This window comes from Rhinopithecus bieti, unplaced genomic scaffold (genome assembly GCF_001698545.2).
Source record: "Rhinopithecus bieti isolate Rb0 unplaced genomic scaffold, ASM169854v2 scaffold_35730, whole genome shotgun sequence".
Classification (NCBI taxonomy): Eukaryota; Metazoa; Chordata; class Mammalia; order Primates; family Cercopithecidae; genus Rhinopithecus; species Rhinopithecus bieti.
The window spans coordinates 106,078-132,656 of record NW_016815070.1 but is presented as its reverse complement, the minus strand read 5'-3'; the positions used below and the strand labels follow the sequence as shown (position 1 = coordinate 132,656).

At 40.7% G+C, this 26,579-nt stretch overlaps 1 protein-coding gene across 2 annotated transcripts in view; it reads right to left on the bottom strand.

The window, feature by feature from the left end:
* Positions 1-26,579, bottom strand: part of CACNA2D3 (calcium voltage-gated channel auxiliary subunit alpha2delta 3) — a 753,656-nt gene that overhangs the window by 675,543 nt on the left and 51,534 nt on the right. For both annotated transcript variants that reach the window (XM_017852939.1, XM_017852941.1), the window contains exon 2: positions 9,948-10,007. In XM_017852939.1, the coding sequence (XP_017708428.1) occupies positions 9,948-10,007 (60 nt within the window). The remainder of the gene's footprint in view (positions 1-9,947; positions 10,008-26,579) is intronic.

Here is a 26,579-nt window from a genome sequence, read left to right as displayed (position 1 = left end):
AGTACCATTCAGGACATAGGCATGGGCAAGGACTTCATGTCTAAAACACCAAAAGCAATGGCAGCAAAAGCCAAAATTGACAAATGGGATCTAATTAAACTAAAGAGCTTCTGCACAGCAAAAGAAACTACCATCAGAGTGAACAGGCAACCTACAGAATGGGAGAAAATTTTTGCAAAGTTTTTTGTATTTTTAAGTAGAGACAGGGTTTCACCATATTAGCCAGGATGGTCTCGATCTCCTGACCTCGTGATCCGCCCGTCTCGGCCTCCCAAAGTGCTGGGTTTACAGGCTTGAGCCACCGCACCCGGCTTGTAGTTTTCTTTACTGTGGTGTCTTTGGTTTAGGTACCAAGGTGATGCTGGCTTCAGAAAACATGTTAGGAAGTATTCACTCCAGCTCTATTTTTTGGATGAGTTTAAGAAGTTTTGGTAGTAATTCTTCTTTGAAATTGCAGTTTAATTCAGCCGTAAAGCCATCTGGTCCTGGGCTTTTTTTGTTAGGAGGTTTTTAATTACTACTTCAATCCCTTTGTTATTGCTCTATGCGGGCTTTCTATGTCTTCCTGATTCAACCTTGGCAAAACCTTGGTTTTACAAAGAATTTATCCATTTCCTCTAGGTTATCAAATTTCTTGGCATATAATTGTTCACAATAGCTCCTTATGAAGCTTTTTATTTCTGAGGTTTCTGTTATAATGTCTCCACTTTCAGTTCTGATTTCATATATTTGAGTCTTCTCTTTTTTTTCTTAGTCTAAGAGTTTGTTAATTTTGTTTATGTTTTCAAAAAAAAAACAACTCAGTTAATTTTTTCTATGGTTTTTCTATCCCCATTTGATTTATTTCTGTTCTGATTTTTATTATTTCCTTCTTTCTGTTAACTTTGGGTTTAACTTGTTCTTCTTTTTCTAGTTCCTTGAGGTGTAATGTTGGGCTACTTATCTGAGGTGGAAGGCTACTTATTTGAAATCTTTCTTATTACCATATGAACTATTTCTTATTTTTTAATGTAGGCATTTACAGTCATGAACTTCCCTCCCAGAACCACTTTTGTTGCATTCCATAGGTTTTGGTATGTTATGTCTTCACTATCTTTCATCTCAGGATATTTTTATTTATTTATTTTATTTTAGTGTGTGTGTGTGTGTATGTGTTTGAGATAGGGTCTGGGTCTATCACCCAGGCTGGAGTCCAGTGGCACAATCTTGGCTCACTGAAACCTCTGCCTCCCAGGCTTAAGCCACCCTCCCACCTCAGCCTTCTGAATAGCTGGAACTACAGGAACACGCCACCAAGCACGGCTAATATTTTTTATTTTTTGCATATATAGGTCTCACTTGTTGCCCAAGCTGGTCTCAAACTCCTCAAGTGATCTGTCCACCTCCATCTCCCAAAGTGCTGGGATTATAGGTGTGAGCCACTGTGCCTGGCCAAGATATTGTTAAATTTCCGTTTTGATTTTTTCTTTGATCCACTGGGTTGTTCAGGAGCATGTTGTTTAATTTCTGCATATTACTGACTTTTCCAAAAATATTCCTGTTGTTGATTTGCAGTGTCATATAATGGTGGTCATAAACAATATTTGACATGATTCCAATCTTCCTAAGTTTGTTAAGACTTATTTTGTGGCTTACCATATGGTCTGTCCTGGAGAATGTTCCATGTGCCCTGGAGGAGAATGTACATTCTGCTATTATTGGATGGAAAGTTCTGTATATATTTGTTAGGTCCATTTTTTTCTCAAGTGCAGTTCAATTACAGTATTTCCTTATTAATTTTCATCTGTTTGATCTGTCCACTGTTGAAAGTGGGATATTAAAGTCCCTTACTATTATTGTATTGCTATCTATTTCTCCCTTAATGTCAATTAATATTTGTCTTAGGTGCTCTCAGATTGGGTGCATATATATTTACAGATGTTATATCCTCTTGATTAATTAAGCCCTTTATCATTAAATAGTGACCTTGTCTTTTGTGACAGTTTCATACTTAAAATCTATTTTATCAGCATAAGTATAGCCACCCCTGCTCTTTTTTTGGTTACCATTTGCATGGAATATCTTCTTCCACTCCTTTACTTTCAGCCTATGTGTGTCCTTAAGGGTAAAATGGGTCTCTTGTGGGTAGCATATAGTTGGACTTTATTTTTTTAATCAATTTAACCAGTCCCTGTCTTTTGATTGGAGAATTTAATCCATTTATATTCATTGTAATTATTGACAGGTAAGGAATTATTACTGCCATTTTATTAACTGTATTCTGGTTGTTTCTTAGATCCTTTGTTCCCTTCTCCCTCTCTTGTTTTCTATCTTTGTAATCTGGTAAGTTTCTGTAGTGCTAAATTTTTATTCTTTTCTCTTTATCATTGGTATACATGCTATAGGTTTTGCTTTGTAGTTCCCATAAGGTTTATGCAAAACCTCATACAGCTATAATAGGATATTTTATGCTGATAACAACTTAATTTCATTCTCATATAAAATCTCTTGACTTTTGCCTTCTCCCAACAATTTATATTTTTGATGTGACAATTTACATCTTTTTATATTAAGCATTTCTTAATTAATGGTAGCTATCATTATTTTTGACTCTTTTGACTTTTGACCTTTATACTAAAGATATACATGATTTACAAAGTATCATATCAATAATGAAGTATTATGGACTTGACCTTTACCACTGAATTTTGTACTTTCATATGTTGTTATATTAGTAATTCACATCCTTTTGTTTCTACTCAAAGAACTCTCTTAAGTATTTCTTGTTAGGCAGGTTTAGTGGTGATAAATTCTCTCAACTTTTGCTGGCCTAGAAAAGACTTTCGTTTCTCCTTTATTCCTGAAGGACAGCTTTAATGGGTATAGTATTCTTGGCTGATATTCTTTTTCCTTTCGGCAGTTTAAAATTTTCATCCCATTCTCTCCTGGCTTGTAACGTTTCTCTTAAGAAATTCACTGACATTCTAATGATGATTTCCCTTATATGTGACTTGACACTTTTCTCTTGTTCTTTTTAAATTCTCTCTTTGTCATTGACTTTTGATAGTTTAATTATACTGTACCTCAGAGAGAACGACTTCGGGTTGAATCTGTTTGGGGACTTTTGAGTTTCACAGATCTGGATGTCCAAATCTCTTCCAAGAATTTGGAAGCTTTCTGCAATTATTTCATAAGCTTTCTCTTCCTACCTTTGTCCCTTATCCTTCTGCAACTCTCCTAATATGAATCTTTGTTCACTTGATGGCATTTCATAAGTTCTGCAGACTTCACTCCTTCGTTCATTTTTCTTTTTTTTTCCTCTAAGTAATTTCTTTTTTTTTTTTTTTTTGAGACAGAGTCTCCCTCTGCCACCCAGGCTGGAGTGCAGTGGCCGGATCTCAGCTCACTGCAAGCTCCACCTCCCAGGTTTATGCCATTCTCCTGCCTCAGCCTCCCGAGTAGCTGGGACTACAGGCGCCCGCCACCTCGCCTGGCTAGTTTTTTGTATTTTTTTTAGTAGAGATGGCATTTCACCATGTTAGCCAGGATGGTCTCAATCTCTTGACCTCCTGATCCTCCTGTCTCGGCCTCCCAAAGTGCTGGGACTACAGGCTTGAGGCGGCAACCAACATCCCGGCTGACTAGGTAATTTCAAAAAGACCTAGTCAATCAAGTTCAGGATTTTCTTGCTGCTTGATTCTAGTCTGCCTGTTGAAGTTTTCTAATTATAGTATTTTATTTCATTCAGCTGAATTCTTCAAACTCCAAGATTTTTATTTGGTTCTGCTTTTTTTTTTTTTCCAATTACTTTCCCTACTTTTACATATCCAAAGAATATGTGAGAACTTTTTTTTTGAAGATTATTTGAGAACAAATGTACATTCAACGAACAAGTATGCAGGTGAAAGAACGTATCTTCTTTAGTTCTATTGATGTGGTTTGTCTATAAGAAAATTATTAAGAAGAGAATAATACTTTATTAATAACAATGCTAAGTAACATTCTTCTGTTTTATTTATTTTTTTATTATTATTATACTTTAAGTTCTACGGTACATGTGCACAACGTGCAGGTTTGTTACATATGTATACATGTGCCATGTTGGTGTGCTGCACCCTTTAACTCGTCATTTACATTAGGTATATCTCCTAATGCTGTCCCTCCTCCCTCCCCCTCCCCACAATAGGCCGCGGTGTGTGATGTTCCGCTTCCTGTGTCCAAGTGATCTCATTGTTCAATTCCCACCTACAAGTGAGAACATGTGGTGTTTGGTTTTCTGTTCTTGCGATAGTTTACTGAGAATGATGGTTTCCAGCTACATTCATGTTTCTCTTCAGATCGAGTAAGTCTTTCACCTTTATTTGGTTCTTTTTAATGATATTTATCTCTATTGAGGTTATCATTCAGATCATGAATTTTTTTCTGATTTCACTGAATTGCCTATCTATCTTATCTCAAATCTCACAGAGTTTCCTCACAATCATTACTCTGAATTTCTTCTTAGAAAATTCATAAATTTCCTTTTTTTGGAGTAAGTTACTAAAGAATTATTGTGTTAATTGGGCAATGTCCTATTTCCTTGCTTTTTCATGTTTCTTGTGTCCTAGCATTGATGTCTGCACATCTGGTGAAACAATCACCTCTTCCAAACTTTACAGAGTGGCTTTTATAGGGAAAGACTTTCACTTGCAGATGGGTCTTACTGTGCCAATTGGGTAGGGCATGGTGACTCTAAGTTCCTAGTAGAAGTAGTCGTAAATCCTCTGTGAATCTTCTTCAGCTGCGATCAATGTCAGCAATGACTGTGGGTGTCTGGGTAAACTAGGATGTAGGAGTTTGTGGCAGTGGTGGTGGTAGCAAAGGTTGTCAGGGTCCTTGGTGACAAGGGCTTTGAATGTCCTTCTGTTCTTTCCTTCCATACAATAGTGAGTCTTAGATGAGATCTCTCTTGATGTCAGGGCTGACATAGCCCTCAAGCAGCTGCACCAGTACTGAGTTCCAGGGTACAGGTTCTCAGAATATCCATGGAAAAGGAGTCCTGGGCTCAGGGTTTCATGAGCTTATTTTAGCACCTGGGTTCTGAGGTAAAGGTTCACTCTCCAAGGCAGGGTTGGAGGCAGATTGCCTACACACCAGGATCTGTGATTCTGAGGCACAACCAAGCAGCTGAGGCAGGCCCCGGGAGCTGGGTTGTAGTTGTGACTCTGACCCCGGGGGACAGGACACAGAACTGGCCTTTCTCTGAGGAAGAATGGGTGCTCTGACGATTTGAGCCCAGGGAGCAAGGTAAAGCTGCAATTTGGGAACCAGTGCCAACAGCCACAGTGGCAATTCAGGCCCCAGTGAATGAGGTGCCTACCTCATAGTGGTAACTCTGGACCCCCAGATGGTGAGACACAGAAGCATCCCAGACCCTCCCTGTATGGACACATGCAGCAGCAACAAGATACCCAAAATGGCAAAGCCTAGCTGCTGCTTGCATCCTGGAAGGCAGGGAACAGCACAGTGATGACTCTACTCCCCAAGCAGAGGGGTGTCTCATACTCTGCAAGGCTAGTCCAGTTCTAGGGAAGCAGGGTACTACAGTTCTTCAACCAGCAGGGCAAGGTGTCCCAGCTCAACCAACGTCCTGTTTCCCTGGGATGTGGGATACCATGTCAGATCAGCCCAGGGATGTACAGCTGCTCAGTCTGGCTAAGGCTCCATTTCCCCAGGAGCTGATGTACCTCTTTAGCTCAGACACAGGGAGCCTTACTGCTCTGGGCAGACAAGGCACCGATTCCCCAGGATGCAGGGTGCTGCTTCAGCTTAGGCTCTGAGGGGCGAAGCACAATAGTGACTGGGAGGGGCAGGTAGAGCAGCTCCACACCAGCTTGGCCCCTGGGGTAGAGTGTAACAGCAGCTCAGCTTAGGGATGGTGAGCCAGCAGGTAGGGGTGGTTCGGTGGCAACAAAGCCTCAGGGATGAAAGGGTGCTGTGGCTAACTGCACCAGAGCCAGACACACTCCAGCAGTGGTTCAGGTTCAAAGATGGTGCAGTGCAGTACCCACATGGGTCACAGGGCACAGGACACAGTGTCAGCTGCTTCTCTGGGGAAAGTGCAGCCGGGTGGACACCAGCCAGCTCCCTCAGCTGACCTGAGCCCCTGTGAGGTCAGTAGGAGTCCCCAGTGGAGAGCACTACAAGTGTCCACATCGATGATGTGTGCTTCCGGGAGTCTTCTTGCTCACCTTTTTCCCACAGAGAGAAGCAACTCCTGGTTTTGAACTGATCCCACCTTGGGGATGGGGTAGCAGAAGTGAGGCACTTCCCTCTCTATGTGTCCATGCTGGTTTCTGTGGTCTAAAGGGCATCTGTTACTCCTTTGATGCACTTCAGCCCTGTTTAGTTATTTTCATCAAAATCCAGCCGTTTATTCATTGTTTTGGCTGTCTTTCCAGGGCAGCGGAGGACAAGCATTAAGCGCTTCTAGCCAGTCATCTTGTTGACATCACTCTCATTGTCCTTGCTAATGCTTTTTCCTAGAAAGGCTTTCTTTTCCTAGTGGATGGTGAAAGAAGTTCTACATTGAGTGCTGGGGCTCCTGAGCTGCCCTTTCTCTCCTTTCCTGGGTTTCCTTCAACACAAAGCTCCCATTGTAACAGGTAAGGAGGTAGAGTAAGCTGCTCTAGGAAGTATCAGAAGTCATCTTATCTCAGAGGTTTCCCACAAGCAGTCTTTATACCACCTCAACTCCAAAGGCCCCACCCCAACTTTGAAATCAGGCCACTACATTTGCAAGGTGGGCTCTTCCAGCTTGGTGAGGACAGGAGGAAGTATGCTGCCAGCCCCTTTCCCTTCCCATACTTGTTATCCCTCTGAATGTCACCACACTTTTCTTTTTCCCTATTACTTACAAAACAACAAAGAAAACTATTACAGAAAACTTTGTAATAGAAAAGCTTCTGCAGGATACACAATTCAAAACCATATATTTTTTTCTCTCTGTGCACCCGCTCGGTGCAATTGGCACTTATTTGAGACAGTTGCCAAAGAAAATATGTTTGTGGTTCAAAGATAAGCAGGTTTTTAGTAAACTGTCAAAAGGACTTTTTTTTTTCTTCTTTACTGCCAGTGGAAAAACTCAAAAAGAAAGAATATGTACGAGGGGGAAGGCATTCTGAATTACACTAGAACATATATAGACTTAATTTTCTGGAAATGCATCAATGGCTAGGTATTCAAAGCTAGGGTCTCCTGCTCCTCCACCTGGAATTGGGTTTTGCCATCAAAATAATAAGGGTGAAACACTAAAATAATCACATGTAATAACTGAGACAAAAGGTATTTTTTTAAACTCTGTTCTCATTGGAACTACCAATCTTTTAATAAAAGTCTATGTTAATTCACAGCACCAAGTAAAAAAGGAGAGAGATGCTATTATAATAAGGCCTCTGTTATCAATTATGACTGAAAATTGACCCAATAAAGATAGCAGGGAATAAAGATCTACACCAACAGAAGGTCAATCTAGAACCCACAGGCCACCAGGAAGAGGGACAAGCCAGAGGGCTGAACTGACACCAGTGTCCACAAGAAAGTTACCCTGCCAGGCTGGGCACGGTGGCTCATACCTGTAATCCCAGCACTTTGAGAGGCCAAGGCAGGCAGGTCACTTGAGCCCAGGAGTTCAAGACCAGCCTGGCCAACATGGTGAAACCCTGTATCCACAAAAAATACAAGAAGTAGATGGGTGTCATGGTGCACACCTGTAATCCCAGCTACTCAGGAGGCTGAGGCACGAGAATCACCTGAAGCTGGGAGGTGGAGGTTGTAGTGAGCTGAGATCGCACCACTGCACTCCAGTCCAGTCTGGGTGATAGATTAAGACTCTGTCTCAAAAAAAAAAAAAAAAAAAAAATCAAGCAAGCAAGCTACCCTGCCAATGAAGGTCAAGCACATCTGTTTTCTATGGAGGAGTCTGCATTTTGATTTGTTCACACATCCTATCCTCCAGAAGCTGCATTTTGCCTCTGCCCCAATACAGTTTTTGTTAAGAACTAACAATCTAATGCCGTATTAAGGACTTTACAGAGGGGGCTGTAGATGTCAAAGCCATAAGGTCATGGGGGAAAAGTTAAACCTCTGAAGACACTGCAAGGGAAATTTAAATGGACAATAAAATCGTGATAATAAAGGAGGTATAACTTTTTGTAACCTCTGATTATTTTATCAATGAAAAGCAAATTCTTCACTTTGAAGCACATGAATGTTGCAATGATACAACGTCTCTAGTCTAAAGTGAGAAAAGGGGCAGATCCATCATCTCTTTTCTGTTTTGGGAAGAAGGAAGCTAAGATATATGTGAGTTAAAACTACACAGGTTAGGAAATTTTGCAAAATCTCTTTTTTCTTCCTGTACGAAAACAGACTTCCAGCTCCCTGTACTCCTCCTGAGCTAACAGGGTAGGTTTCTTCTCAGCGTTATTTCACAGTGAGCAGATGGCAGTCTGAGATTTTTTTGATAAAAACAATCATCTGCCAGGGGTTGCTGAGAGGTCAGCAGAACCCAGATTAACAATTGATCAGCTCTAATGGACCATGATAGTAATAAATTCAGAGCCGGTACACAGACCTGCTACCTCAGTAATGGCAATAGGGCTGACACCCACGCTGTTAACAGATGTGCACTTAATAGCAGAGAAGCTTCAGTAGCTTCAAAACCTTCATCTAAGCCAAGACAAATTCTTCCACGCACATCTACTTTATCAAAGGTCTCTCTTTCACAGGTCTCCACCAAAGGGCACGTGGTTTACTTTCACCCATAGAAGAGTTCACTAAGGTCGGAGCACCAGTGTGAATGGCACTGTCATATCGACAGAGTATTTCAACATCTACTCTTCTGTTCAGACCACAATGGTACCCTCGGATGCTTTTGTTGTACATGTACAGAACAGGGGACTGGGGAGGAAAAATTTAGCTCCCTTTCCTTGTTCCCAAGAGAACAAAAACTAGAGACTTCTTTTCTTGGTGCCTGATTTTTTCAAGAGAGATGCCAATGCTGCCTTCACAATCACAGCACCCCCTTTGACAGAGGGAATCACTTGTGCTACACCAGAATTTTACTGTAAAACTGCCGTAACAGGAAATCAGAACACTCTTGGAAAATAACAATAGCTTCAGATGGACAAAAAAAGAATGTCTCTGTGTTAACTGAACTAAAACCACAAAACATTTTTCATCGACTGAAGGATAAGTAATCCCCAAAAGTCAACCACATCATCCCTTCCCATGCCCCATCCCACCAACCCTTATCTCTCAGTAAAACTGACCACATGAGCCATAAATAACAGATTTTACAAAACAGTCATCACTTCCAATAATGTTTCTCACTCTGGTCTCAAACTCCTGGCCTCAAGCAATCCACCTGCCTCAGCCTCCCAAAATGGTGGAATTACAGGCGTGAGCCACCACACCCAGCTGGAATCTCCAAGTATTATTTAATTCACTTGTTGCCCTTTACGTTTTCTATACAAATCAGTGAATGATTTGATTTCTAAATTTTATTACCAATCAATTCAAGGACAGATCCATCACAGTATTGCTTTCAGTCACTTGCATTCCAAAATGCAGCCAAGCCAAGTGGGGTTTGGATATATTCTGCTATCTTATCAATTTACCATTGAGAGATCTGGTGATTATTGTCAGTTGACCAAGTTAACTCCCCCTAAATTGGGGAATAGTTTATTGAAATCTGATTACACACATGTGAGTGTTTAGCATCACCCATTATAACTGTCATTGTTAGAAAGTGGTTGACGATTGCTTAAGAATCCTGTCAAAGACAGGCACATTTACTGAATTCTATACCATCCTCACAAAAGCCTTTCCCTCCCAATCACTGAAAAATCAGTATTCCTGGTATACTTTGTACTTCTCCTTTGGCAAGAAACACACAAAACAATTTAACTCAAACTATAATCAGTTACCTGTAAGTCTGCATCAAATTCATGTTTCAGGTGTGCTTCTTCTGCAGCCTCCACCAGACGCTAAAAAAAAAAAAAAAAAAAAAAAAAAACAGAAGACAGCATTAAGGATCAGAATTGTGGCCTGAACCCCATCTCTCCATTGACCAAAAGTGACAGATTATATCATGGTTCATACATTGTGACCTGATGCCTTTGCTCCCATGAAACTGAAAATAATCACATCAGTGTCAACATTTGGTTTCTGCCTTCATCATTCAATCAATAATTCTTCCAATAAACATTTATTGTTATGTACACATTTATACATGCACACGTATTCTGCATCCATTTACATAACAATTCAGATACTGGCCCTTAAGGCCCAATGCAGATCCAAAACCCACCTAGAATAGTGCATTCTTAGGTACAGAAGGCCCTTAGTCAAGATTTATTGCCTTGAATTGAGTCCAACTTTAAGTGGGCTAGCTTTCTTCCCCAATATTTTGGAAAACAGTACTTATTTTAATTCCCTCAATCATTCAAGGTCAATTCTTTCTGTACCCAGTTCTAATATGTAATTATCAGGTGACAGTTACGTGCATTTTATGGTCCATCAATGCCACTGTGACCATCTGCAACTCAAGAAAGCAATCACTTATATTAAACGAATACTCAGCACCCACAAGAACACAATTCTTGTTATTCTTCTCAGCCAGTGAAGTTCAACACATTAATAGTCTTATGAAACCCATTTCATGATGCCTTCATTTAGATAATTACTCAACAATCAAAATCATTTTTACTTTAATTTGCATTTGCCAACAAGAAGATATTTCCCACCTTGAAAATACAGGCTAGTGGATATTGCAGAAAACTCATGTGATGAAATAATCACTGAAATTACATCAAACTAAAAGGAAAATCTTAGATCCAAGCAAAAATTGGACCATTTCTATCTTCCCATGGTCACTCTTGTATCCTATGCTGTCTCTAACTTGCTTTCTCTTGACATAATATAGGCCTGAGTTTAATAGGCAACATGTGAAAAATGATGGCATTAATATTAACCTCTAAATGGTCACAAATCGACAGACAAATGTCCCATGAATAATTATTAAATTGGATATGGAAGTGAAGAGGCTGAAATATATTCGGGTAACTTTAAGCAGCAGTATAGAGCACCAAAGCCCACTTTCTCCACAGGACATACAAAGAAAGAGACAGGTCAGCGAGAGACAGTGCTGCCCACAGACAGGAATTTGGGAAGGGTGGAAAATAAGATTTCCCACACTATCTTCAGTTGATCAGAAGGTCAGGAAGGGCTTTTCCTTTACTGGTCAAAGAACAATCCCCAGAAAACATCAGAGGCTAGAGCCAGGAGACCTGGTCCTCATTCTCTTCTGGATGCTAACTCACTACAGGTGTGAAATCTGGAGCAGGACCCTTCCCCTGTCTGAGACTCAATTTCCTTACCTGAAAATACAAAAACTGGCGACCCCAGAGCAGTGCTTCTCAAAGTGCGGTCCCACAATGGCAGGATCAGTTTCACCTGGGAACTTGTAGAAATGCCCATCCCATTTTTTTTCTGGGTTTTTCTGATTCAGAACCGAATCAAAAGTTCTGGAGGTGGGGACCAGCAATCTGGTCTAACAAGCCCTGCAGGTAGTTCTGATGTCACTAAAGTTTGAGAACCACTGGTTCTCAAAATAATAATAATAATAATAATTAATAAACAATAAATAAAATAAAAATAACATTCATCCCATTCCTCACCTCACTCCTGATGCTTGATTAAACCTCCAAGGTTTCTCAACTCTTATTTAACTTTGTAAAATCTATGTGCCAGGCATGGTGGGTTCATACCGGTAATCCCAGCACTTTGGGAGGCAGAGGCGGGCAGATCACCTGAGGTCAGGAATTAGAGACAAGCCTGGACGACATGGCAAAAACCCATCTCTACAAAACACATAAAAATTAGCCACGTGTGGTGGCACATGCCTGTAGTCTCAGCTACTCAGGAGGCTGAGGCAGGAGAATCACTTGAACCCAGGAGGCAGAGGCTGCAGTGAGCCAAGATCACACCACTGCACTCCAGCCTGGGCAACAAAGTGAGACTCTGTCTCAAAAACAAAAAACAAAACTTATGTATTCCTACCTAAAATACTGTCACTTTAAGATATAAAATTCTTTACAGAAAAAAAGACATAAGATGGAGGGGATGAGAAACAGAAAAGTAAGAAGAGGAACAATCTACGAAGACCAGGTAAGTGGGCCCCATGCATTCATTGGGTCACTGTCTTCCTAGAATCATCCTAGTCAATGAAGCTTGTCAGCCTTCTGGGATCACATGGTACAATCTGCAAAAATACTGTGGATCCTGACAGATGAGTGACAGGCAGTGATACATAAAAAGAAAGAAAACTATGTGTTTCTGAGAGCATATTCTCTCAATCTTTGTAATAGATTTGGAATTTCTATGCATGTATCATGAAATCATATATATTGAGCTTTACAGAATGTGTATAAATATTATGCATGTCTGACTACTTACATTATCAAAACAAGTCATGCATTTTGAGCATTTATTTATTTCAACACACAAAAGTAGATTTTTAATGGTGTCTACGCACTGAGAATCTAGAGAAAAAAAGTTGATAAAATGTTTAAATGATCAAAAGATAAAGCAAAACTACACAATTAACAAGACAGATAATACTGAAAAAAGTAAAGAATTAGAAAGGTAAAAATAATAATAAAGTCGTGTAGGACCAACAAAAAAAGAGAACAGGATGAAAACAATAGGCAAGTTGAAATCATCACAAAACAGTATGCATGAAATGTATTTCATATATATTGTATTTACATATCTGTGTATGTGCATGTATATGTATACTGTACAGTCATGCAAACTATGTAACATATTCCTATATAACAAAACAAAGTATATTTCAACGATAAACACTGCAATACAAAGTAGGTAACAATACAAGAAGCTAACACTGGAAAGCATCTGATAATATTGAAGTAACTACTAAGAGCAGCCAGAACACTGCATTCTGTGCTGAGTGAAGTAAATACAGGAGAATTTGACCTGCTAGCAAGTTTTTATGTTCATGTTCAAGTTAAATTTGCCGCATGCCTTTTTATTTTATTTTTTCCTAATAGGGAACTCTTCACGAATTTGCATGTCATCCTTGCTAATCTCCTCTGGATTGCTCTCATTTTAGTATATGTGCTGCTGAAGCAAGCACTGCATGCCTTTTTTAAAACTTAATTTACCCCACATATTTCTTTCTCGATCCATGAAGATATTTTTTCCATCATTCTCACTAGAAAGCTTTAGGAAACATGATTCAAGAAATGATAATCAACCAGCAGCTACATGTAATGATTGTTTCTTATGAAGCAAATGGGTATCCCAGAAAAGCGCTCTTCGAATGGATACGCCCTGTACACAGCACCCACCAGGTTGTCCCAACCTGCCCTCTGATGCCAATGGGAGACAGGCCTACATTTTCTGGGTGAACTCAGGGGATGCCCTCTCAAAACAGGCTCAGCTGTTGTGTAAGACAGTCAGGAAAAATGGCACATCATCAAGAACTATGTATCTTGTGGAAAGAACAAAAGACAGTAATCTTTCCTCTGAAAGCACTCTCACAAAGCTAAACAAATTAAAAGAAATATTATTTAAGTAGGAAACCATCTTCCATAGATTTACCTAAAACAGGCTGGGTGTGGTGTAATCCCAGCACTTTGGGAGGCTGAGGCAGGCGGATCGCATGAGCCCAGGACTTCAAAATCAGCCAGGGCAACATGGCAAATCCCCATCTCTACAAAAAATACAAAAATTAGCCAGGCGTGGTGGCGCCCACCTGTAGTCCCAACTAGTAGTGAAACTCAGGTGGGAGCATCACTTGAGCCCAGTAGGCAGAGGCTGCAGTGAGCCAAGACTACACTACTGCACTCCAGCCTGGGCAACAGAACAAGACCCTATCTCGGGAAAAAAAAAAAAAAAAACTAAAACAGATTCATGGGGACAGAAGTTTCTACTGTTTTTTGTTTTGTTTTGTTTTGTTTTACTTTGTTTTTGAGACAGAGTCTCGGAGTCTCGCTCTGTCGCCCAGACTGGAGTGCAATGGCGTGATCTCGGCTCACTGCAAGCTCCGCCTCCCGGGTTCACACCATTCTCCTGCTTCAGCCTCCTGAGTAGCTGGGATTACAGGCACACGCCATCACCCCCAGTTAATTTTTGTATTTTTTAGCAGAGGTGGCATTTCACCATGTTGGCTAGGCTGGTCTCGAACTCCTGACCTCAGGTGATCTGCCCACCTGGGCCTCCCAAAGTGCTGGGATTACACCCGTAAGTCACTGTGCCTGGCCAAGTTTCTCCAGTTAATAAAATTAAAATACATTGATTCATCATCTAACAAAGTCAAGACCATAGAACTTCAATTTCTGATGCTTGCTAATAGAAAGTAACAGCCTATTATTGACATCTCTTTCCTTAGCAAATGTCATTATAATCATCTAAATCCAATGAAATACGTTTTTAAAACAAATTTGCAGGTAAGAAAAATCCATTAAATTTGCTAATATTTTAGTTATTATATAAGAAACTGCCAGTGAGCCTGGGGAAAACTGTTACTCTATTATACCGGTTACAAAGGCAGTATACTTTTAATAATAATGTTAATTTTCTTTTATATGAATTCCTTTTTAGGTCCATAGATGGGATTATACAATTGTGAATGTGGTTTTTAATTAAACGTGAACACTGGAAACAAAAATGGCTTTGAAGACTCCAGCCTTCGGAACTGAGCTTTGAGGTAAGAGAAAACAGCAGTATTGTCCACAAATCTTTTGTCCCTTGTTTAATGCCAAAGCTTTTCCTTACTCAATAAAAATGATAACAATATACTGGAATATATATCCTGGACTTGGAACAAAGCACCTATAAGCTAAAAGGTTGTAATTCATGAGTTGATGCACATTTCACTGGCTTTTTATATTTCTATATAATTCATGCCTTTTAGTGAAATAAATACAAACAAGAGCCATCTTTATAAATAGACAATGCTAGAAGCCATAGAACACGGATAGTATTTATAGCTTTGGTGAAGGCGAAGCTGCCAAGGGGAATAGCAGGGATATTAAAGCATTTCATTTAAAATCACATCTCATTTCTTGTTACAATGACCCTATATATATCCACACAACATTACAGAATGCACAGTGTCCCATTTCCTCCCCACAACACTCAAATCAGGACTAGCGTTAAAGACATGGTAGAGGTCAAACTTTCCATCATGGGCCAGAAGGAGAAAACCGGACACTATGTCTAAGTAAAAACTGGATCAGAAAAAGAAAATGATTCTTTTGTCCTCATGTATTTTGTTTTTGTTCCTGGCCATTTTGGCTTAACAAGTGGAGAAAGGAGAGAAAGAAATACGCGGTGAGAGGTGGGAAGGTAATGGAAAATGTTACTATACTACCAAAGTAACTTAACTGCTGGACTCCTGATTTCATCACAATGAACAAATTGTGTACACATAAAGAAAATTTCAAATAAAAATCCCTAAAATGGGGGGAAGGGACAATTATGAATGAAAATCCTCAAAACAAAACAGAAATATAAAAACCATATGGAATCACAATGTAAAAGTTATTTTATTTCTTATGTTAAAGCTAAAAGCTTTGGGTTATAAAATGCTGTTATAATGGGCTGTTGGAATTTAATAAAGATTTCAAAGCACTTAATACATTTAGTGGTTTTATTTAATGTTTTGCAACAACACACTGAATACTCATACCAGGCTTTTACTGCCTTTTTTCTGGAATGAATACATAATTCTTTCTCCATTAAGGTTTAAGCTCAAATGAAGGGAACTCAAATCTATAATCATGAACATGGATTTGGGCTACACAAAGGGTTATCTTGGAGTTAGTTATTGAATTGTCATTAATACCAGAGTTAGAGATCACATGACTCTTCCTTTGAATCAACAAGAGTTCAATGTGTAGAAAAACGGCCAGAGCAGTCAAGAAATAGTAGTAATTACCATCACAACCATACCCAGAGCGGCATGGTTGAACTGTTACCCTAGATTCAGTGGCTTTTGCTTTAAGGGCAAGAGTTTGATGGAGAAAGAGTTACACCATTTGTCCATCAGTGTGTGCCTGGGACTAATGCTATCCCAGCAGCGTGTTACACAGCAGGGCTTGAACTTGACATGCTGACAGTCTACAGAAGTGAAGACAGAGGAGATCTAAGTCCTCTCCACAGTCACAGATTTCAAACTCAATCAATCACGGATTAAAATGAAAAATCTCTACCCTCATTAAGGGCACTTAGCACATCAAAAGATGTTTCCAGGAACCCTGGCAAAATGGGATTGATTTGTTTCCCGGACTTATTTCAAACTCTTGTCTTGTACCAAGGGTCAGAAATCATCCATTTAAGAACTGTTACGTTGGAGAAATTAAGTTGTTCAGATTTACATTTTCATTCCTTCTGGTGTTGAGATTCCTTTCCCTCTGTCCTTGGGATAGAGTTTTTTTTATCACTCTGTAACAGTGTAGATTAATCTTTGCTGCTTTGTAGCTAGAGCAATTGGATGAATATTTCCCGAAGTGTCAGACGGGTACCAACAGTGATCCATGAAAAAAAACATAAGATGGTTTACAGAATGTTGAGGGACACACAAGGAAAATAGCTATTTCAATAAGAAGGGACAAGTGACAAAGAATGCTGTCAGGAAGCCAAGGAAGCCAAGGAAGCTTCCCAGAAGACATGACATTTAAGCTGAGCTCTGAAGGAGAACAGGAAGGATGCAGGAGAAAGAGAAGTGCTGAAAGAACATCCAAGCCAATAGGAACATTTCACACAAAGTTTTGGAGGTATGAAAATGTTCTGGAAACAGCAATTAAGAGAAATATTCTGGAAACAGCTAGTGCTCTGGGACCTACACAGAGGCCACATCAATGACTGGATGACCATCAGGTAATAAACCAAAATGAAAAACCTGTAGAAATGGACACAATTAGACAAGAAGAAAGCCAACACACCTTTCCCTGCCACCCTGCAATGCTGCAACTGCAGTTAGAGTCATAGCTGAAACTTTAATCATATTCAGTAATCCTTATTGATACAAATGTTTTTATTTTTCGATTCCAATAGAAATGGCACATATAAATCACCAACTATCAAGATGATCATTTCTTTGGAGAAACACAGCTTTTAAGGAGGCTTCATTATTTCTTTGTTCCTGTAGAAGAAATAAGCTTTGTTGCACATGAATGAACATTTTGTATACAATGACCTTCTGCCTGAAAGCTGCAAAATTGCTTCAGCTTTAAAATGGCAAACATTTCAAAGTGGATTATAAAAGCTAATCTATAAAGTTTCTAGAGAAAGCAGGTAACAGAACAATAGAGAAAACACATCGTGTGTGTATGTGGGGAGCTTTCTTCCCTTCCTTCACTCCTCCCCTTTCCTGTCTCCTTCAGATCGTATAAGGCTACACTGGCCTTTTACAAGACAAAATAAGCCTGGAGTTTACATCAGAAGACACGATCACAATCAATAACAAATTATCTTTGTTTCCACAAGAGATACCTGTTATCAATTTGAGGCTGATTAAATTAATACCCATTATCAGTGTGGATGGCCAATTTCCAAACCAAAGCCATCACATTCTACATCTAAGCCTGCATTTGACAAAGTGCAACATTTGCAGAGCTGCTGAAGATGGAAACACCCAAATTTTATTCAAAGGGCTGCTCGAGGGCCAAGGCAGCTCAGGGAGAGGTAGGAAGAAGAGACAACCTTTGATTTCAGCCCAAGTAATTTTTCCAAATGACCCAGTGTTTTAAATAATGTTCTTCTGCTTACTTAGCTCTCCTGGGAATGTTTTAGAGTTGATTATCAAAATCAAGGCTATTTAACCATGAAACTTAAAAAGTCCCCTCAGGACCCTTCAGTTCTGAGGTAACTGCATTATTTCCTTTGTGGACAATGGAACTATCTTTAACTTCTCAAGGGGATAGTCCACAATGAATGGGGACTATGACATTATGTCATCTGAGGCATGAGTCCCCAAACCCAGCACGGACCAGTACTGGTCGGTGGCCTGTTAGGAACTGGGCCGCACAGCAGGAGGTGAGTGGAGGGTCTGTGAGCATCACTGCCTGAGCTAAGCCTCCTGTCAGATCAGCAGCATCAGACTCTCATAGGAGCACGAACCCTATTGTGAACGGTGCATGCAAGGGATCCAGGCTGCACGCTCCTTAAGAGAATCTAACTAATGCTTCATCCCAATGCCATCCCCCATGGAAAAATTGTCTTTCATGAAACCGATCCCTGAGGCCAAAAAGGTTGGGGACCGCTGACCTGAAGGATGAACATTTGTTCTCGAAAATGAAAGAAACTTTCCTATCACCGAGGCCTCTGATTGCGGTGAATAAAATTCTGTTCCAGCCCTTAATTATACCTTTCCAGGGCTTACTCAGAAGGTATTGACCAGAACTCACAATGGCAGAGTATTGAAGGTATTGCCCAACTAGCCAAGGAAGGCAGAGACATCTGCCCCAGATAAGTCACAGCCAACATAACAAGGTGTTGGTGCTGGTAAGGAAGTCTGTCCTGCACAGAGTTTCCATTCCTGGTTGTATCACTTTTCTATCACTTCTGTTTAATTCAGCAAGTACTTGCTGAGAACCTATTAGGTAACAAGAACATCACCAAGAACGGAACCTTAATAAATACACAACTGAGTCTTAGGCCTCAAGAAGTTTAAGCTTGGGGTACATTTTGTTACAGTAGAGTCAGAACAGGTCTCAGAAATCAAGGACAAGAGTTTGAATCCAGGTCTTCCTACTCACCGACTCTGGGTAAGTCTTAACTGAGTTCTGGGTTTTCTAATCTGATGGACACAAATAATATAACCTTTAGTCTGTACCTCAGTGTGTGAATCTGGTAAGAACATATATACAAAAAATTCCAAAAGGATTCCACACAAGTGTAAAATATTATTAAGACAGGGTAGAGAAAGAGACAAGATTTTCCAGCATAAAACAGCTTGATTGAAACAAGGAAACTTCACAGAGTCGCTGCCTCCCACGGTCGGCTCTCATATGCGGAGAACTTGGAACAGCTCCCCAAGTTCACAGTTACATGGAGGTTATGTGAAAGTTAATTCTGCTGCCAAGAAAAGGACTCCAAATCTTGTGTTCGAAAACACAAGGCTATGCATCTGCTTCTTAAGGGTGAGTTTTCAGAATTCACCACTCTCTTTTTCAGCTCCAGAGGTAAAATCTGTGATCAGTGAGGCTGAAAATGGAATGAAGCAAAGGCCTTTATGAAAGGGTTTGACTGATGTCCTCAGAATGGCACAAACACAGAAATTAAACTGTTTGCCAAAGCAAGCTCCTTTGACAGATGGCACCTGTGAGACACTGGACAGGATGGTAAGTGTGGCAGGCAGCTCCTAGACCCCAGGCCCCAACTATGGCCAGGGAAGACAATTTTTCTTTCTCCTTGAAAATGAAGTAACACTAACAATTTCCATGTCCATTCAGACTTTACCTTTTCAAGATGGATTTTTATATAAATTTGAAGCAGAGAAAAATCTGTTCCAATCCCCTTGTTGTTCTTCCCTTCCAACTATCCACCCAAATGCTTACCAGGCAACTTCGGTTTGGGAAGGAACATATTGTGTTGGTCCAGGCAACAGCCCCGAGGTCTGACAACCTGAATTCAAATCCTGCCTCCAGCAACTTTATAATACCTCTCTGAGTCAATGTTCTTGGCACAGAGTAAATGTCCACTAATGTTATCTCTTATTGCTGCTGCTGCTGATGATGATGATGAATTATGTGGGAAGAATTACGCTAGGGGATGATGCTATGAAGATAATGGCATTCTCACACAGTTCAGCTGGGAGGGGAGGCAAATAATTAGATAATGTGGCGTGGGCTAGGAGGGCCACACAAGATGATAATAGCAAGTATTGAGCTTCACACTCCCTGACCTATGTGTCAAGCTGTCCTACACGCTTTAGTCATCGAATCCCATGAATCCTCACAACTGCTCTATAAAACAAAGCACAGATACCATCCTAACTTTACACCAAAGGGAAACCAAAGGGAAGAGAGGTTATAGCACTGTGAAAACCAACGGCATAGAGCACCAGTGCAGGAATGCTCATAAATGATGCAACAGTGAGCTGGGGTTAAAGGATGAGTGGAAGTCAGCCAGGTGACCGAGAGAGGTGACGGCGAAGGAGCAGCAAAGCCTCCAGGGTGGGAGCCTCCTCTGCCTAGTCTCTCCTGTCTGCAGAGCTGCAGGTGTGGAATGGGAAGGGGGGAGAGTGCAAAAGGGCAGGCAAGTGGGGCTCAGATAAGCAAGGGTGTTGAGCTAGGCTAAGGAGTACTGTGGCCTGCGTGCAGCGGGAGGTCTCATGGGGCATAGGACCCACATGATCAGACCTGAACTTTAATTCATCTTCAAAAGTAATCTGGTGGCAGTGCTGAAAAAACTTAGAAGAGGATAAACCTGAAACAGAGACTGAGGCAGACAGACCACTTGCTTTAATGTCATTTATTCCACAAATACCTTAATCTATGAGCAATTCCTGTGGGCTCTCCCTCCAAAATATACCCCATGCTTCACTTCTTTTGTCATCCTCTCCCCTGTTATATTCCTAGTAAAGCCACAGCCATCTCTTCCCTGGAAACCCTCAGCATCCTAACAAGTGTCCAGTTTGCACTCAGTGCCCTGGATCCCATTCTCCACATGGTTGCCAGAAAAAGCCTTTCAAAAACAATTCTGATGGCAGTGCTCCCTGTTTGAAACCCACCAGTGACTTCCCACTAATCATGACTATGACCCATAAGGTCATAAGGTCCTTTGATCTGGCCCAGTACCCTCAGATCCTGACTCCCAGCCATCTTTCTGGCCCCAGACCACTATCAACTTGTCTCTGTCATCCTGCTGTTCTCTTGACCAAGGATACTCTTGTCCTAGATCCTTGTATGTTTGGCTGCCCCCATTGGTCACTCTGCAGCTCAAATGACTCCTCCTCAAGGATGTCACCCCCATCCCCTAACAAAACGTTGACACATTTTGTGCTCGAAGCAGCATTGAGCATATGGCTAGTGCTCAAAATGCAGTTGGACAAATTTAAAAAATATCTATTACTCACCCTACTGGGTGCCAGGCACTGTTTGTCTGGGAATATAAGGTTTATAAGACACAGCTGTTGCCCTCAAGCACATTAGAGCCCAGGGTGGGAAAGAAACGAGCAGGCAACCGCAACACATGATAAAGGTTCTAGCAAGAGGAAGCAAGGAATTCTACAGAACACCAAGGGAGCAACTAGACCAGGCTTATGGGGTACAAGGAGGCTCCTCACGTATGGTACAAGAAGGCTTCTCATCTACACTGAAACCTGAAAGACAAGAGCCAGCCCAGGAAACAAAGGAAGGGCCTTCCAGGATGAGGGAACTGCAAGTGCAGTGGCAAAAGAAGGCAAAAGAGGGCATGACATGTTCAGGTAATTACGAGTGGCTCGGCGTATGAAGGTTATGTGGAGGGGAGCCTGTGTCGGGGCTGGGGAGCTAGTGAGAAAGGAGGCTGGAGAGTTTTAAGCAGCAAAATATTATTGATTATTGATGTTATCTAGATGTTCTCAAATGAGCAAAAGGTGATCCAAGACAATAAGGAGAAAGATTGAAGACAAAGCATCTGAAAGTTATTGAGGAAGAGGAATCTACAGGACTTAGAGGCCACCAGGATGTAGAGAATAAGGGAAAAGGCAGAGTGACGGAACTATTAGGTGGGTGCAAAGGTAATTACTTTTGCACCAACCTCTAGTTTGGTATCCTTACTCACTACCTGATACTGCCTCCAGGGGGTGTCTAGCAACAGTCAAGAGAAGGAGCTGAGCTCAGGAGGAATGCTGAATGAAAGAAGGGCTAGCAGGTATGATAAAATCTCATAGTAAGACCAGGCAATACAAGCATAGAATGTTTTTAAAAGTGAAGTCCATTCAATCTTGTGACTACGGGTGTGTGTTGGAGAGTGCCTGCTGACTCTCAGCACCATCTAAGCTGTGCCTTCTACGGTAGGGCTGGAGGCCTACCACCACATGCTCTTGACTCCCTTGCCAGCAGGGCTCCAGGTCAGATTCTTCAGAGGGCTGCAAATTGAAAGAGAAGAAACCAATATTCTCCAGCGGAAGTGATGGGCATGTACATGGGCATCTGCAGATGGCAGGCATCTTTGGTCAGTCATTCAGACACACTCCCACGAATTACCCACTCGTGCTGCAGACACCGGAGATCGGTGGTGGTGGCTTCCTGCGACCGCAGCACTTCCTAGATCTGTCAACTCAGACAGCAGCTTCCCTGACCCTCACTCCCTCAGTTTTTCTAACTATCAAATAAGCCTTTAATTCCCTTTATTAAACCCCTGCCTACTTGAAATGCCTCAAGATATTCCTTAAAAGTAAAACCTAAAGGGTTTTGTTTTCTAATCAAACATGACTGAGTGATCCACAGGGTACCTGTGTAAGAACCACTTCAGAGCACAGGAAGGGGCGGGGGCCAAAGTGCACAGAGCAGTGACAGTGGGAGGGATGGAAGTTCGGGACAAAATATCCAGATTCCTATATTGAGAAACCGATTTGGGCCATAGCAGGAAGAAAATGCAAGGTGAAGGAAGGCTTTAAGATGAAAACATGCTCATAGCAATGAAGGTAGTAATAAGAACTGCCCTGGGAAGCTCCCAGAAGACCCAGCTCAGGGCAACTCCAGGATCCTTCCCAGGAATCCGAAAGCCTTTGAGCCCAAGCCTCCAATTCAAAGGACCTTAAACTTAGACTTTCCACATTATTTCCTGAAGGGATTACAGATATAGTCATAAAGATACCATGGCACTGGAAGGAAAAGTTGTTTAAAGTTGCCTCCCTTTCCTGGACCACACAGCCTACAGTGCATTATAATTTCTTTCTACTGTATCCTTAATTTGCTTAGGAAAAGACCAATTACATATATAATATAGGCATGCTTTGTTAAAAAGCAGCAATTTGTGAAATGTATATATTTAAAACATACCACAGTTTTCAACAAAAGCCAAAATTGACAAATGCGGATCTGAATATACACTAAAAGAGCTTCTGCACACAGCGAGAAGAAACTACCATCACAAAAATGAACCAAGGAAACCTACAGAATGGGAGAAAATTTCTTGCAATCTACCCATCTGACAAAAGGGCTAATAACCAGAATCCTACAATGGAACTTATGACAAATTTACAAAAAACAAACAACCCATCAAAAATGGGCAAAAGGATATGAACAGTACATTTCTCAAAAGAAGACATTTATGCAAGCCAACAGACAACATGAAAAAAAAGCTCATCATCACTGGTCGATCAGAGAAATGCAAAATCAAAACCACAGAGTCGATGAGATATCATCTCTACCATTAGAATGGGCAGATCATTACCAAAGTCGAGGCAAACAACCAGGGTCTGGAGAAGAATGTGGAGAGAATAAGGAAGGCTTTTACACTGTTGATTGGGTAACTGTAAACTAGTTCAACCCATTGCTGGAAGTACATTTGGTGGTGATTCCTCAAGGATCTAGCACCTAGAATACCTTGACCCAGCATCCCATTACTGGGTATATAATCCAAAGAGTTATAAATCATGCTGCATAAAGACTGACATGGCCACATGTATGTTTACTGCGGCACTATTCCACAATAGCAGTATACTTGGAACCAATCTCTCTAAATGTCCATCAATGATAGACCTGGATTAAGAAAGATGTGGCACATATACACCATGGGAATCACTATGCAGCCATAAAAAAGGATGAGTTCCATGTCCTTGTGTAGGGACATGGATGAAGCTTGGAACCATCAGTTCTGGGAGCAACCGTATCGAAAAAAGAACAGAAAACCCAACCGCATAGTTCTCACTCATAGGTCGGAATTGACAATGAGAGTCAACTTTGGACACAGGATGGACAGGATGGGGAACATCACACACCGGGGCCTGTTGTGGGGTGTGGTGGGGGAGGGATAGCATTAGGAGATATACCTAATGTAAATGACGAGTTAATGGGTGCAGCACACCAACATGGCACATGTGTACGTATGTAACAAACCTGCACGTTGTGCACAGAACTTAAAGTATATTAAAAAAGAAAAAAAACATAGTTTTCAACTGTTTTGTCATTTGTTCATTCATAACATACCAGGGCCTTGAAAATAAAATCCAAATGACCTGAGTCACCTGATTTCTGAAGGACCCTGTGTAATAGGACCAAGCAGGCTTTTACTTCTCCAAGGGAAAGTCAACCACATGCACTTACATGTGAAGCTGATTCCAAATGAAATCAAGAACAAATAATGAAAAATAAGACTATTCCCCTGACTTTGGTCCCTGAACATTTTACACAAATCCCTGGTTTCTATTAATACCACACTGGTAGCTTCAGGGTCCTCAGAAAAAGCTTTCCTCCCCCAGTGTAGAAATAAAATCCTGAGGCCAAGACTCTAAAATCTGCCCAACACTTTCAAGAGATGACTGTTCCAACTTGAAACATGGGGCAGCAAGGGAATCAGCACTGGCATGATGGGACGCACATGAACTTCTGAGCCCCAGGGGGCTGAGCCAAACAAGGGCCTGTGTTATGAATGAAATGTATGTGCCTGAAACTCACTTTTGTTATTTTTCCATTCTAATTCTCATACATTCCTCTTGAATTCAAGGAATGACATTTTCACCCTCTGGAACCAAACTTAGCATTTTAAATTTCCAAGGATGAGAAGCTAGCTTAAAGGATAAGCTGGCTCTCCCATTTTTAAAGCCCAGGTAATGAACTGAAATTACACACAGGGTTTGAATTTTTATGGAACGTTATTCATACAGTCGACTCTCTCAGCTTCAATTCTTTCTCCTTTGTCAACTCTAATTATAACTTTATTCCAAAATCACAAAGAAATAAGCAGATGTATGAACACGTGAATGATGAAAGATTTGAGGATTTTTTTTTTTAAAGAAAAGACAGAGCTAATGAAGAAGGACTAAACTCATTTTACACAGAAGTAAGCTGACAGTAGAAACTGAAATTCCCTGGTGTCTATACAATGCTCATCTGCACCCCGTGCATGGCTCTGGAGGCCCATCGTGTTTTGCTTGTATTTTCCCCTTCTCACCCTACATCCTGCAGCGGGGACTCTGGCAACTCTCCAAGGCTCTGACATGACCAGAGTGGAGTCTTGGTTCCAGCACAATACTCCATGCTCCCCTCTCTGCCACCCACCCTCTTCTTTCGCTGTGAAAAAGACACACAGAGAAATGGTAAACCCAACAAAAATGCCACTTTGTGAGTTAAAACAGTTGACTATCAGCAATTCCACATAGCTGGAGTTAATTCATAAAATATATTTGAACTTTAGTGACTTTTAGGTTTTTAAGTTTCCCCTTAACAGTCCAAAGGAGCTGATGGCTTGTTCACTCTGAGGTGCCGGCTAAGAAAACCAAACCCACGCCCACAAGCCCATCTCTGAAACCCTTAGGGCCAGACATGCTACCCTAGGTCAGGATTACTTGGATTTCAGAAAGGTAAAATGATACATATTTGTTACAACTCATCCCCAGAGAGGTCGGCGCCAGCACCCCATCATCAAATATTAACATTTCTATAGTAGACAAATAATTATTCATATTAAATATAATAAATAAAAATTACACATATCCACATGTCAGTTCAGGCCAGGTTTTTTCCACCAAACATGTTATTAAAAACCTTTCAATTTCTTGGAGCTTTCTTGATTTCAAAATTGAAGATATCAGAGTGTGAACCTCCCAATACTTGAGCAAAAAATAAAGTGATAGAAGTTTCTTGATTTTGTGTTTGATGACCACAAAGTTTTCCGAGTCCTTTGGCTCAGCTTCTACTGGGGCTAAAAAATCACAAATTTAAATGAGTATGAATAGATCAAATAAATGTCAATAGGAGGAGAGATCTTACTGGAGTGATGAAAATTGGAGAGAGGAAAACGCATGCAATGTGATGTGCATCCATGACCACAGTGTGGAACAACTTGGTAAATTTACTAAAATCATATATAATTTGGTAAATTTACTAAAATCAATGAATTGTGTACTAAAAATAAGCAAATTGTATTATATATAAACTACATACCTCAATAAAGTTGTTAGAGAAAAAAAATCAATGGAAGACATTCAGAAATGTGACTTAATATAGTAGTCTTCAAATGTAGAAACCCACTGATGTACAATATCATCCTATTTTCTCACAGTAAAGTGTTCTTAATAATGTAAAATGGTATGGTCACTTTGGAAACTTATTCAAAAGGTCAAATACAAGAGTTACCATATGACCCAGCAATTCAACTCCTAGGAAAATGAGAACCTATGTCCACACAAAAACATATACACAAATGTTCAAAGCGGCATCAATCATTACGGCCAAAAAGCGGAAACAACCCAAACATCCAAGAACTGACGAAGGGATCAACAAAATGGAATGTATCCATACAATGGAATATCATTCAGCAATGAAAAGGAGTGGAGTACTGAGATGTGCTACAGTGCAGGTGACTCTTGAAAACCATAG